Source organism: Lipomyces oligophaga (assembly GCF_038497815.1).
Source record: "Lipomyces oligophaga strain CBS 7107 unplaced genomic scaffold V1516scaffold_6, whole genome shotgun sequence".
Taxonomy (NCBI): Eukaryota; Fungi; Ascomycota; class Lipomycetes; order Lipomycetales; family Lipomycetaceae; genus Lipomyces; species [Lipomyces] oligophaga.
In genome coordinates, this window is record NW_027117790.1 from 989,229 (window position 1) to 1,003,800 (window position 14,572).

A 14,572-nucleotide genomic window follows, 5' to 3' on the forward strand; every position below is an offset into this window, starting at 1 on the left:
AGCGTTGATTCAGGCGGTTTTACGCGGTTTTACGCTTAAGCATGGTCTATCTATTGAGTTTGATAGAGATACGATAGAAGAAATTTATTAGTCTTCTCAGGCGTCGACAGTCTGATTTGTGCGACTGCCGACCTCTTGTAAGTCTGAGCCAGGTTTTCAAGTCCTCGAGATCAACTTCACAGGCTTGAGTCCCATTGACGTCAGCAGAGCAGATCCTCAACGATCGGCGGAGCCATTTTTTCACCAAGTAGACACAGTGGACGACAACTAGCTGATAGCTAGCCTATGATTTGTGAATTTGTAAGTTGTGAGCGGTTATGGTTTGGCTTGCAAGGTGGCTTCGGCCGAATTTCGCCGTCGACTCCCGGTATTGTTGTCAACGAACACTCTCTGGATTTTTAGTCGTCCTGTTTCTCTCGACCAACTGTCCAGTTGTTCACGCTCAAGAGCACTCTTCTTCTCTTTCTTCATTGGCAGGGACTTCATCCGAAATGACCGCACTAAACCAGTCAGTCTCCTCAACAGCCTCTTCAGGCTTCTTTTCCCGTATAGTATGGCTTCTTCCCCATCTTGTACTCAACCTCATCGCACTGGTCACCTATTATCTCCCCGCGCAGATTTTTGGACTTCTTGGTACCTCCTTCAGTATAACACTCTCATTCTCCTCTTTGTTAATGATAATTCTGGGCGTTGGAACTGCAGTTTGGGCCTACGTTCGCTACCGATATCTGAACATTTACTCGCGACTACCCGTCGAGCCACCCCGTCAAGAGTCGAAGATCGACATGATGATGCTGCCCACCAATCTTGCCCATAACTATGAAAAACCTGGTTTCTCAAGTTATTTGGATGAGTTTTTTAGCGGCATTAAGATATTTGGATATCTCGAGAAGCCCGTTTTTTATGAACTCACTCGACATGTACAAACTCGGAAACTTATTGCGGGCGATACTATTTTGCTCGAGGAGGAAAATGGGTTTTGCATTGTACGCAGCCTCTTGAGCATGTTATTAAATATCTCAACTAACAATGGTGATATAGGTAGTCGACGGAGAGATCCAAATTTGGGCACGGACCGGTCCGTCAGATCATTCTACATTCACGTATGACGAAGAGGACGACGATGAGGCCAACGGTGATTATCAGCTTTTGACTGAAGTGAAAAACGGAGCTCCGATGTCTTCTTTATTCAGTATTTTATCTCTATTCACCGAGTCTATTGATATAGTATCTCAGCGCAACGGGTCTCAGACTCAGTCTCAGTCATTGTCGTCTCCATCCCCTCCTCTGAATAATGCGATGTCAGAAGAATCTTCAACGCTCCACTCAGACTCTGGCAGTCCCGGATTATTGCCAGTGCCTAATATCCCCCCATTATCTGACCGTCATTCATCGTCTTACGAGAGATACCAAGACCGACCTCAGTCACGATCAAGTACCAAACCAACCAAGCCACTAAACTCTGATGATATCATTGCTCGCGCGACAATCGACTCGACCATTGCCATAATTCCTGCCGAAGCATTCAGAAGACTCACGCAGAAATTTCCGAAATCGGCTGCCAGCATCGTTCAAGTCATTCTAGCTCGGTTTCGACGAGTCACTTTTCAAACCGGACACAGCTATCTTGGATTAACATCTGAAATTTTGAAAACAGAGATTGCTTTCAACAAGTTTTCAAAATTCGAATTGCCTAATTATCTTGGCGATGATATGTTGGCTGAGATTAAATCTCAGTTTGTAAATCCTGAAGAGCCTGTTGATGATGAGTCCTTATCGCCCAAGTCATGGACCAGCTCTAAGCGGCGACAATCAGCATTTACGATCAACAATAATAATGAACGAAGTAAATTTAAAAATAGTCGTGATCGAATATCGGCTGGCGATTTGATGGCGAACGTGTCAACTTCTTCTATAAAAACAAGTGGTCATGCTTCAGCAAGCGGGACGGCTAGATTGCCAAAAAATCATCTTGGTTCATACGGTACTTTAGACGTTCCAGATGATTATTTTGGGTTAGAAGATGATACTTCCCTAAATGAGTCTCGAACAGGGTCGGATAGATTCAAGGAAGATTACTTTGCGTCCAGTCATCATAAGGAGGCCATTCTAGACTGCATTTTGAGTGCGCTCGGGGTAGGATCATACTCGATCGTGCCACCTCGATCGTCTACTGCATCAGTTGAAAACAGTCCGAGATTGGGTCCATTTGATAGTCGTCGAAGTCCAACACAACGCTCTTTACTCAGCGCCCGTTCGGCCAATTTGAATGGTATCGGCAGTTTTGGACCACTAGGATTAGGAGGCGGACTGAACCAAAATTTCCCTGACGACGAATCTGCTAGTTCGTCGTTTTCCACTACTCCCTCTCAAGGCATGAATTTCACATCGCTGAAGAAATTGCTAGCGAAGGATGTGCAAATCCTGCATTACAAACCCGGATCTCGGATTGTCAATCAAGGAGAACCGAGTCAGGGACTGTATTACGTAATTGATGGTTTTCTTGCCGTCAGTTCGCAAACAAAGTACGGGAATACAGACACAGTTTATACCATCAAACCAGGCGGTATTGGAGGATATCTAGGTACGATAGTCGGATATACCTCGTTTGTTAACATTCGTGCGACGACCAATGCCTATGTTGGGTTTTTGCCAAAAACGGCCTTTGACAGACTCATTGACCAGCAGCCGATAGTGCTGCTCACTATGGCAAAACGCTTAACGAGTGTGCTATCGAGTTTGATCATGCATATTGATTTTGCTCTCGAGTGGCTGCAAGTCGGCGCTGGTGAGATTTTATATCGACAGGGTAATGAAGCGGATTCAATTTATATTGTCTTAAGCGGTCGCCTACGCGCACTAGAAACAACAGCCACTGGAGAAGTTGAGTTGCGCGGAGAATTCGGTTTGGGCGATAGTGTGGGCGAGCTAGAAGTTTTGACTTCCTCTAAACGGCCGGTGACTCTCCACGCGGTTCGAGACACCGAGCTTGTCCGGTTCACACGCACGCTGTTTGAGAGTTTATCAATGCGGAATCCCGCCATCACAATCCAGATATCTCGAATTATAGCGTCCAGAGTCGATAGTCTCGTTAAACTGGAAGTTGAAAACAGTTTTGGAATCAGCAAGCGACCTCGAAACAGTTTAACTTCAGCCAGTCATTATCGAACAGTTGCGATTGTTCCTGTCACGAATGGTTTACCGTGTAAGGACTTTGCTCATAAGCTTGCTCGGTCGTTTTCGCAGTTTGGCGAGTCCAATATTTTACTCGACCAAGAAGCTGTATTGAAGTATCTAGGACGTCACTCTTTCAACAAGCTGGGTCAGCTGAAGTTGAGCAGCTATTTGACAGATTTAGAGGAACGGTATCATATGGTTCTATATGTGGTGGATACGGCGGTGTCGTCGCATTGGACTCAGACATGTATGTCGCAAGCCGATTGCATTTTGTTGTTGGCAGATGCCAATGCAGATCCAGGCATCGGTGAATACGAGCGAGTCTTGTTGACGATGAAGACGACCGCACACAAGGAACTAGTTCTGCTTCATCATGATCGTTATGTTCCGGCAGGTCAAACCAACAATTGGCTAAAGAGCCGTACCTGGATCCATTTGCATCACCATGTGCAGATGGTTTTTCGACCACCGATGTCGCGGACCTCGACCGCAGCGTTTGGCACTCGATTCATAAACTTGAAAAACCGCGTCCAGACTACGTTACAACTTGAGCTTCAGAAATACAATCTCGGGCTGAGGACTTTGAATGGTACCGCGGTCTATTCGACTGGACAAGTGAATAAAGATGATTTTAATCGGCTGGCACGAATCCTGTCCGGCAAAGCAGTTGGACTTGTTCTTGGAGGCGGAGGAGCGCGAGGATTATCACACCTAGGTGTGATCAAATATCTCGAAGAAGCAGGTATTCCGATCGATATTGTCGGTGGGACTTCGATTGGCGCGTTTGTTGGTGGATTGTACGCGAAAGATTCAGATATGGTCCCGATTTACGGGCGACTTAAAAAGTTCTCGGGCCGGATCGGCAGCCTATGGAGAATGTTTTTTGATTTGACCTATCCTGCAACGAGCTATACTACCGGGCACGAATTCAACCGAGGTATCTGGAAAGCGTTTGGCGACTCGCGGATCGAAGATTTTTGGCTACAATATTACACCAACACGACCAACATCACACATTCCAAAATGGAGATCCATACATCTGGATATGCGTGGAGATATATTCGAGCGTCGATGTCGCTTGCTGGGCTGCTGCCACCAATCACGGACGATGGAAGTATGCTACTTGATGGCGGATATGTCGATAATTTAACAGTTACACATATGAAATCACTGGGAGCTAGCGTTGTGTTCGCTGTCGATGTCGGCAGTGTCGATGATACGACGCCTATGAAATGGGGGGATTCGCTGTCAGGTATGTATATTTTAATTTGGATTCGCTGATTTGAGGAATTCGATTTCAGTATTGACAGGAAGCAGGATTTTGGGTTTTGTTTAATAGATTCAATATTTTTTCACGACAGCCGTCAATTCCAAGTATGGCTGAAATTCAAGCTCGACTAGCATACGTCTCGTCAGTTGGGGCCCTAGAAAGAGCCAAGACAACACCAGGCTGCGTGTATATCCGTCCACCTATCGAAGGATTCAAGACACTTGACTTCGCCAAATTCGGAGAAATTTCTGAGGTCGGTTATATCTATGCCAAACAGTTCTTTGCACAGCTGGAAAATGAAGGCAAGTTCCCCCGAATCCCAGGAATGGCCCGGAAAATAGGTGAGCAAGGACGAAGAATTGTACAAAGACGTAACTCGATATGATTAATTTATTATGATCTGGGATTAGTAACGCGAATTTTGTCTTCTCTGCAGGCATGATAATGTCTTACTAGAATACCTCTAAGCTGTAAGTTTTAGTACTGTAATCTGCCAACCATGGATTTCCAGAAATCTTTAACAAATTTTTCCGAACCCTGCCCCCCTCGAACTGCGAAATAGCATCTGGAATCGACTTCTGGACTCCATTCATCAGGATTTCCACCTACAACTCGGCCACCGGCCTCCGCAAGAATTATCCAACCCGCGGCTACATCCCAAGCGTAGCAACCTCCCTCCTAAAAACTAATCAGCAAATCAAGCAACTCCAAAAAAGCTTCTCAATTTTGAAAAGGATAACATACCCAATACGCGTCCACTTGACCCGCCGCGACTGCACATATATTCATGGCCGCACTTCCAAGTGATCTAAACCCATGCACCATTCCACCTGATTCGGATGCCAATTTGATGAAAGTGTTGATTTTGCAATCATAATTTGGCCCCGACCGCTGGGTTCCCCATTCAATCGCAATCAGCGCTCCTTGTAAAGTAAGTTCTGATCCGGCAGGAGGAACACGAAGCGGGAGTTTCTGCCCGTTAAGATATGAGCCATGGCCCTTAACGCCAGTATACAAAGTTTTGAGGAAGGGGTTGTAAACGACCCCGACGACAGGCTCACGGCCGACAGCGAAGCCAAGCGATGTACATGCATACGGAAAGGAGTGGATGAAATTCGTCGTTCCTGCAAATTAGTAACCTTCGCAGTCAAAACCAATCGGCGTAAATACCATCAATTGGATCTAAATATATCAATATTTATTTGATAATAAGGCTACATAGATAATACTAACCGACTATAAACGTGGGTTTTGCTGTCAACTGTGTGACTCCGGGAACGTAACTCTCCTCGCCCATGAACTCGAAATCAGGGAATTTCAGTGACAACTTGTCCGCAACCAATTTTTCAACTGCGCGGTCAGTTTCCGTCACTAGGTCCACAGCTAAAATATTGTCAGCCTTTTTCCTCCAAAGAGGGCCGGTCGGCACAAAATTGAAAGGCAGAGTAAGAATCAATACAGTTTGCTTTATCGACAAAAGTTGTCTTTCCAGTCATATTTGTCATCATGTTACCAGCCTCATACGCCAACTCGACGAGATAATCCCTAATCTCAAGCAAATCAATTGCGCTTGCATCCATCTTGAAGTTATTTTTTATTTGCCTATTCGCTAGTCGATTACTGAAATCGTAGCAATTTTTGGATCTTGACTTCTGGTGTCTTTTAACATGCCTTTGAAGTAGTCCGCCGCACACGAGCCGCGCTGTTGCCCATTAACTGGACAGTTCCTGATCATGTAAGCAAGCTTCCATCGCTTTATAATCGAACTCTAATATTATCACATTGGTAAAAAGCATAATTCTAAACGTTTACTGCTGAAAACAATTCAGGCACCCAGAAAGAATAGCAAACTTGTTTTATAAGGAATTTTATGAAAGTGATGTTCCAGATTTTTATATAATTGCTTGTCTTGCGGACGCACTGGGTAAAGAGTAGACATCAAAATGAGATTGCATCCAGTGATCTATATCTTTATTGCAGTAATAAAGATCTCTTCTGATCGGTGACCTACACTAAATATGAAATGCTTCAATGTTGTGTTGGACGGATCGATTATTCTATCACTCGTCCAACACCAGCGATGCATTGGCAGTACAATAGTCGTAAATAAATCACTATGTATGAAAGCACACTACTCCAATATATTGTCCAAAATAGTTACAACCTGCAACACAAACACAAACACAATCAAAACAAATAGATCTCGCCGGCTAATGAATGCATAACCAAAATAACATATCCAAATAGCACCCATAAACATGATACCCGATTGACCCTGCAAAATTTGTAATAATTCAAGCCTGAACTCGTATCTCAAAATATCTCCCATGACACCTTATTTTCCATCAACCAATAGTCGAATAGTTCAAATAATTATAGCAGCTAGTCTATAACCTCAACTTTTGTGAGATCACTTTTTCAGACCCAACGGATGAGTCATTCACAAATCTCCTCGAAATCGTCTTCCGGAGGGAGAAAACTGACCACTTCCATATGGGTTCTGTTTTCCTTTGTAGCCAATACCACCAATTTCTCATCTTGAAATGCGACCCGCCAGACAGCTTCAAACGTGCTCGATAAATCACGAATATGATGTCCCGTCTTGATGTCCCAGATCTTGACTGATCCATCGCTTCCGCCAGTTACAATCCGCCGATTGTCAAATTGAAGAGTCGTTACCGAATTATCATGTGCCGCCAATCTGTGAACGCACGCCATTCGCTTCAAATCCCATACGCGGGCAGAGCCATCAGATGAACCTGTAACCAATGTATCTCCAGATAGCTGCATCTGCCCAACAAGCGACGTATGCCCCTGCAAAAGCGCAAGACGTTGTCCGGTTTCGGGAGACCAAATACTAACAGTCGTATCCAGAGAGCCAGTCGCTATCCTGACACCGTCAAAAGCAAGAGCGTAGATTTGCGAAAAATGGCCGGTCAGTGTGTGAAGTAACACTCCTCGTGAAATGCTCCAAATCTTCGCGGTCGTATCATACGATCCTGAAACACATAAATCGCCATGAACTTCGAGACATCGCACAGAAGCTTGATGACCAAGTAAAGTATGCTTGCATTCACCGGTCTCGATATCCCAAATCCGCAAGGAAGCATCACGAGATCCAGAAATTGCGGTCCGTTCGTCACTCATTTTCAAACAACGAACAGTAGAAGTGTGTCCATGCATCACTCTGATCGGCGCCCCAGTCACTAGATCCCACACACGGACTTCCCGGTCGCATCCGCCGGAAACAAGAGTATCACCCCATGGCTGAATTGCCCATACGCCCATCATATGACCCGCAAGAGTGTGTAGCAGTTTACCATCGTGCGCAAATACGTGAATTCGCGCATTGTCTAGAGCCACAATTATGTATTTGTCAGTCAAATTCAAACAAGTAACTACTCCTTGATCAGTGGTCACATGTCGAGCGGCAAGATGTCCACCATTGAGCCAAGCAGACTCCACCAAGTACCGCTGCTTGATAAAACTGCGGTAAGAACGAGGAACTTGAGGACGAGACAACAGCGAGGTGTAAGTTGATTGCATCATGCTCTGTTCCGGTGCTGAGACAGTACTAGATAGAGTAATATCAGTTAGCGGTTGTGCAGACATTGGTGGCGACGACACGCTGACAGTTGTCTGACTTGAGACCTGAGCGGCCAACCGGGATGTATCTGCAACAAAGGCAAATCGATTAGCAAGAGACTGAGAAAATGAGGAGGATATGCTGGAGGATGAATATGGTGCAATCGTTTCTGGTTTATGCCATTGTTTGGAAGTGATTAGAGAATCTGTTTCAATTAGCTAAAGAAGTGTGCCGAAGAAAAATATCAACATACCACATAACGACCTCCAGGTCACGTCGTCGCTCAGAATGAGCGCCCAATGCTTTGAAACTTGGGACGCACGAGCTAATGTTTTCGGATCGTCAATGTACGACAGAATCCGTAAACAGATCTCGTTGGGAAGCACGCGGAAGGGATCAACTTTCAGCAAAGGGGAAACAAAGTCGGCTACAAACGACAAAGTAGAGGTGTCACAGGAAGACAAAATCGTGGCCAAAAGAGTTTGACGTTGCTGCAAGTCGAGACAGGCAAACTCACGGACTAGACTGGGAAGCACAGAGGCGGAAGCCAGACTATCGTGGTGCCGTCGGTGGTCTTCGAAAGAGTCGGAAGGAGGTGAGTGAAGTTGTTCTGCATGTTGTGAATGCGAACTTGAGCCATTGGGATAAAAAAAGATTGAAGAATACGGAGTAGGTGAGGGAGCAGGCGTCGGGGGTTCCGGGATAAACGAAGCCAGTGCGGAACTCGATGTAGAGGAAGTAGTAGATACAGACGCAGATTGAACCGTGGCCAGGGAGGACGGTGGGTTTTGTTGCAAACGAGGAATTGCCATGCCTGCGAGCGCTTCGGAATGTTTAAGATGAATGTGCGATAGAGACGATGATAGATTGTGAGAACCAGAAGGATTAGACTCGGAAAAGCTCATGGCGAGGGGAAAAGGAATGTTGATTTGTTGTAGATACTACTGTATCAGACGACCGAGCGAGACGAGACACAGTTCAACCACACCAAGCAAAACAAAAGTAGACTACTGTCCTGAGCAAAGACAAAGAAAGAAAGCGTAGAAAACAGCCTAGATATATATGCGCATATATACTAGTCTACCTGTAAATCCGGTCGATCGCGAATGGCAACTGTTGTCGACGGCGAATAGACGGTAGACAGAAGAACGCAGACGGAGGCAAATTCAGATGACTAGCCAGGGCCAGGGCCAACTCGATGCTGTGCTGAGCAACAAGTCAAGCGGAAAAGGCAGACGATAGTGACAGGTACCAGGTGAACGAACAGGCTGCGAATGGAAGCCACTGCACGCGTTATATTTTCAATTCTGACTAGAAATAGCTTGTAAAGCAGACAGAATTTGTAAAATCAGATTGCGCTATGCATACCAACTGCCTATTCGGGTAATCCGGAATTGCAGACAGTGAACGGATATCCAGACAAGTCTGTTCACGTGAAATTCATCACCTGACCGACTGGGAACTTCGGCCATGCTGGGACAGCAGAGAGAGCTGGGAGAAAGACAACGGAAAACAGAGATAGAGCTGGGACTCGAATTTAGCAGGACGATGTTCCATTGATCTGGTGAGAGAAAAGATTTTCTGTGCATTTGAGCAGCTTATTTTGAACTGAAAAAATTATATTGCGTGATGAGTTTTAGAACTCGGAACAAAAAGGGAGTCTCGATGGGTCAAGAAGAGCATGAACCTCTTCTGGATCAGATCGCAGAAGCAGGCGAAATCTCCCCCCCATTCAGTGATGAGATCAGTGACGAGAGCAGCGAGGCCGATCAACAACACTCTTTTACAGCAAATGCAGCGGCATCCACCCAGAAGCCAAAATATCTGCCGGGTATCGATGAAGATGGTCATAGATCTGGTCATACGAATGACCCAGCAGATGGTCTGCAAAAGTACGAGGGAAACAGTCATGGGAATGGCCATCGCGCGCGGAGCGAATCGCACGGTTCAAGTCGGGGATCTAGACGCGCAAGAAGCAGCAGTTCAAGTAGCAGCAACAGAGGTGTAGGAGCAGGCATGGGGGGAGGTGGCTCAGGTAATGGAAATGGATTCAGCGGATTGATGGCTCCAGAGGGATACAAGGATCCAGAGATTGTGAACCGAGCGGCAGATCGTAAAGTGCTACCGCGGTTGACTGGATATTGTACTGCAGGACGGTATGTGATGAAGGATCTGACGCGGTATTTCATGAACAGCGCGCGAACGAGCCCACACCATCAAGCGCCGAAAGTGTTGGACGACTGCATTTACATTGAATATGGAGAGCGCATACAGGGTAGAGCTAACACGCCAACATCTACAACGGTGGTGCCTACTGCCAGTACAGCGGGTACAGGGACAGGGACAGGGACAGGAACAGGCAGCAGATTCCGGCCGGTGGGGGCAGGGTGGTATGAGAGAGTGGATGAGGAGGGCAAGACCGTGCGGATTGGCGGCTGGCGTACGCGGGACGTGTATATTTTCGAGTACGGAGTCATTGTTTTGTGGGGATTTAGCTCGACGGACGAGAAACGGATTCTGCGGGAACTAGCGCCGTTCGAGCTGGAGAAGTTGGCGTCAGGGGACGTGGAGATCGAGGAGATGAACTATTTTGTGACGTACGATGAGAGGCCGCGGATTTTTGACGACTTTATTGCGGTGGACCCAGTGGGCGCGGCCAACTACCGGTACAAGCTGAGCATATCGCATGCGCTGGCGCAGTCGGTGAAGATGTCTCTGTACGAGGAGCTGATCGACCACACGATCGGGCTGATGCAGGACATTCCGGGGGAAGTTGCGATGAGCGGCAAGGTGTCGATGAGCCGGCGACAGATCATGATGTCGATCGGTGAACTGTTTATTTTACGGATCAATATCAACCTGCACGGGTCGATCATCGACTCGCCGGAGCTGGTTTGGTCGGAACCGGAGCTGGAGCCGGCGTACAAGCTAGTGCGGGGCTACATGGAGATTGGGCCGCGGGTTGGAGTGCTGAATCAGCGGCTAGAGGTGATCAGCGACTTGCTGCAGATGCTGAAGGAGCAGCTGGGCCATGTGCACGAGGAGTACTTGGAGTTTATTGTTATTATTCTGATTGCGGTCGAGATTGTTGTTGCGGTGATTAACATTGTTGTTGACATGATTGCTGAGAACATGCGCACTTAAGAGAGCTTTTCGGCATTGCATGTGTTAGAAATGTCGTTCTATGTAATGATTGTGTAGAACAGTTAGAGCACGTGAATAGAGTGAGAGTGTTTTCTGTCATATTTGGTGTAGTTGGTTCGTTTTTGCTGGTCTGGGGTTATTGGCTGGCTGGCTGGCGCTGAGGTCCGTTGTTGCGGTCGTTGCACTCGTTTCGACCTCCGCCGTCCTGTCCTTGTCCCTTCGGCGCGTGCGTGCCTCCTTATTACGTAAGCGCAAAATCGGCATTACATAATCGCCGGTCCGGAAGAGTGGCATCAGACAACCGACGGACGGAAAGACGATGGGCGAGGCTAGGGCTGGATGGAGGGCAATGCGGGGACGCTTCCGGGCGTGCGCCGAGCAGAGAACGCGGGGGCGGGACGCGGGGGATTGGGAGCTGGGGCGAGTAGCTGAGAGCCAGTGGAGGACAATGTATTAGAGGTAATGGAAAGATGGATAGATGGATGGTTAACTGGCTTGCTGGACTTGCTACTGGTGACTGCCAGCAGCCAGTAGCAAGTCCAGCAGCGAGTGGTTTACAATAGAGCAGCAGCAGTAGAGTAGAATAGATAAACTATATAGCAAGTGGGCAGGCTGAAGAGCAGTTATTGCAGAAGCACAAGCGCACAAAACGTTATGTAATCGTCACCAGGTAATCACCGATCACAGGACTCGACGGTCGGCGTCCCGATCAGGGAATACCATCTCGCGATATTTGCACGTCGGTGTGCGTTCCCAGCAGAGAGTCAGGCTCATGGTCTCGTGGATCGCAGACCGAGTCTTAGTAACCAGAACCAGACTTCTGCTGGCTGGAAGTCGCAGTCCGCTCGAAAGGCGGCGTCTGGCGGGTGGCCTCGACTCGAGTCGCCGGACAACGAGCCTAAGAAAGGAAGCGAGGTCTCTTTGCTGGGCTTGTAGGCACTCTCGTTCGCCTGGTCGTGGTCGGCCTGGTCGCTCGTTCCGCCAGACATCCGTCCGCGCCCCGGGGCGGTCGTTTATATAGTTCTTCGGTCTCCGTCAAACTCGACACTCTATGTACTTTATATATATCGTCCTGTGTGTGTGCCCTTGTCTCTCCTTCTTTTCCACCCTGTTCTGTTCTGTTTAGTTTTTTTTTTGTACTCCCGCACAGCTCAATTAGACAAATTAGCACAGTAAAAATGGCTCCCCGCGACCGAAAGAAACAGCCCGCCGCTATCAACCTCATTGCAGGCGGCACCGCAGGTCTCTGCGAGGCCCTCTCCTGCCATCCGCTCGACACCATTAAGGTGCGCATGCAGCTTGCGACCAAGTCTGCCGACGGCGCGAAGCGCTCGGGATTTTTCCGCACTGCTATGGACATCGTCAAGAAGGAGTCTTTCTTCGGTCTTTACAAGGGTCTCGGTGCCGTCATCACCGGTATCGTCCCCAAGATGGCTATCCGCTTCTCCTCCTTCGAGGCCTACAAGGGCTGGCTCGCCAACAAGGAGACCGGCAAGACTTCCCCAACTGGTATTTTCTTCGCCGGTCTTGCTGCAGGAACCACCGAGGCTGTTCTTGTTGTGAACCCGACCGATGTCGTCAAGATCCGTCTCCAAGCCCAGCACCATTCCATGTCCGACCCCGGCGATGTGCCAAAGTACCGTAACGCTGCTCACTGTGCCTACACAATCGTTCGTGAAGAGGGTATCTCTGTTCTCTACCGTGGTGTTTTCCTCACCGCCCTTCGCCAGGCCACCAACCAGGCTGTCAACTTCACTGCATACACCGAGCTTAAGGAACAGGCAGCCCGTCTGCAGCCCCAGTACACCGAGCTTCCTGCCTGGCAACACATGATTCTTGGATTAATCTCCGGTGCTCTTGGTCCTCTTTCTAACGCGCCCATCGACACCATCAAGACCCGTATGCAGCGTGAGAAGGCCACTTCTGGTGAGTCTGCTGTCGCCCGTGTTCGCAGAATATCCGGCAACCTCATGCGCAAGGAGGGTTTCTTCGCCTTTTACAAGGGTATTACTCCCCGTGTTATGCGTGTTGCGCCTGGCCAGGCTGTCACTTTTGCCGTCTATGAACGTGTCTCAGGTATTCTCGAGCAATTCCCCGTGTTATCTGGCCAGCAGCCCAAGGTTCTCACCTCCGAGGACTAAAATCAATCTCCATCATCACATTTCACATAATCCAAGGGTGCCTTTTTTACGCTACTGTTTTCATTTATGTTTTGTTTGAGTTTTGTGCGGAAATAAAAAAGTAGATATTTATTTATTTGACGTCTGCATCATCTGTGTGTTATTGTTTTTTTGGACCTTACAACTCTTTGAAATGTATAATAGTACTTCTATTCCATCTGGCTGTAATCTAACCTTTTCTGCCTCCTGTGCCGTCTTCCGCCGGTATCTGATAGCAAGTCTGTTATACTTATCTTATTAATTGGCGTTCATTTGGCGGGCCTCGGATTGGAGGTCTCCGAAGTCGAGCCACCGTCTCCGGTGGATAGCTCCTGTACAATTCTACTTCATCGTCTGCAACACATATCGGCATGGAGTTAGGGATAATTAAAAAGATCTAAAATAGTTTGAATTGTTCGACTTAATTAATCTAATTATTCTGTTTTGTTTTATGGTCCAAACTGGAGATCTTACTGATACTGGAACCTCGAATTCACCCCACTTCGGATCAAAGCTTGGACTATAATCCGACTTCTGTTCCGTGTTCCGCGTTCCACCTTGAATTTTTTTGTGTAGACCTGTTGTTTAGAGGCATTTGCAGTTTACCAATGGCATTGATATAATTAATGACCAATCAATAGTGATTGTAGAAGTAAATGTATTGGAGAAATTGATTGAATTAATGATATTCTTATATATGATAGATTTTGCTGTAAACCCACCGGACGATTCTCCTGAAATTGCAGTCAAAAAAGGCTTACGCCGTAGTGAAAGTACGCTTAGTACTAGTTTGCACTGAAGCTAAAAAGCCGATATCTTTACACATCCATTTTGCCGATACTGTGTTGATAAATAATTCCGTTAACTTTACTATTCATATCTCTGTCCTGTCATTCTCCTACTCACCTACCTCACTTGCTATATTTACTAGTGATTAATCTATTGATTTTACTCCTAATTTTGTTGAATGACTGTAGATGCTGTAAATCCGTCTCTGCAGGCCACTTGTGTTGCTCAAACCAGCCAATTCAGAATTCTATCTCTAATTTTTAATCAAGGGATACTGAGAGGCTGATTGTCTCTTTTGTAGGCTATATCCCCTACTTGACCTGCAGGTTCTGTTATCCAAACGTCTCGTTTTTCCGCTATTCCTACAATTCCACTTGGGCCAGATCTCTTGCACTTAAATAATCCTATATTCAATATACCATTCATAATCTAACAAACCAAAAATAA

At 47.0% G+C, this 14,572-nt stretch overlaps 5 protein-coding genes across 5 annotated transcripts; 3 read left to right on the forward strand and 2 right to left on the reverse strand.

Annotated features, from left to right (window-relative positions):
- The first annotated feature begins 2 nt into the window (after positions 1–2).
- V1516DRAFT_679012 (uncharacterized protein) lies at positions 3–4,881 on the forward strand. Its single transcript, XM_066922840.1, has 3 exons — positions 3–986; positions 1,042–4,429; positions 4,495–4,881. Exons 1-3 carry the CDS (start codon positions 318–320, stop codon positions 4,830–4,832), a joined length of 4,395 nt encoding a protein of 1,464 aa, XP_066776363.1. The 5' UTR covers positions 3–317; the 3' UTR covers positions 4,833–4,881.
- A 43-nt stretch (positions 4,882–4,924) lies between these two features.
- V1516DRAFT_665644 (uncharacterized protein) lies at positions 4,925–6,027 on the reverse strand (the record flags this gene model as incomplete). Its single annotated transcript, XM_066920691.1, has 5 exons — positions 4,925–5,125; positions 5,192–5,571; positions 5,618–5,629; positions 5,681–5,830; positions 5,907–6,027. 5 exons carry the CDS (start codon positions 6,025–6,027, stop codon positions 4,925–4,927), a joined length of 864 nt encoding a protein of 287 aa, XP_066776364.1.
- An 856-nt stretch (positions 6,028–6,883) lies between these two features.
- V1516DRAFT_626590 (WD40-repeat-containing domain protein) lies at positions 6,884–8,845 on the reverse strand (the record flags this gene model as incomplete). Its single annotated transcript, XM_066919754.1, has 2 exons — positions 6,884–8,238; positions 8,287–8,845. 2 exons carry the CDS (start codon positions 8,843–8,845, stop codon positions 6,884–6,886), a joined length of 1,914 nt encoding a protein of 637 aa, XP_066776365.1.
- A 719-nt stretch (positions 8,846–9,564) lies between these two features.
- On the forward strand, positions 9,565–11,332 carry V1516DRAFT_679017 (uncharacterized protein). The gene has a single exon (XM_066922841.1). It carries the CDS (start codon positions 9,663–9,665, stop codon positions 11,175–11,177), a length of 1,515 nt encoding a protein of 504 aa, XP_066776366.1. The 5' UTR covers positions 9,565–9,662; the 3' UTR covers positions 11,178–11,332.
- Positions 11,333–12,355: 1,023 nt separating this feature from the next.
- V1516DRAFT_686875 (mitochondrial carrier domain-containing protein) lies at positions 12,356–13,318 on the forward strand (the record flags this gene model as incomplete). The annotated part of the gene is made up of 1 exon (XM_066923686.1): positions 12,356–13,318. One exon carries the CDS (start codon positions 12,356–12,358, stop codon positions 13,316–13,318), a length of 963 nt encoding a protein of 320 aa, XP_066776367.1.
- Between the last annotated feature and the right edge of the window lie 1,254 nt (positions 13,319–14,572).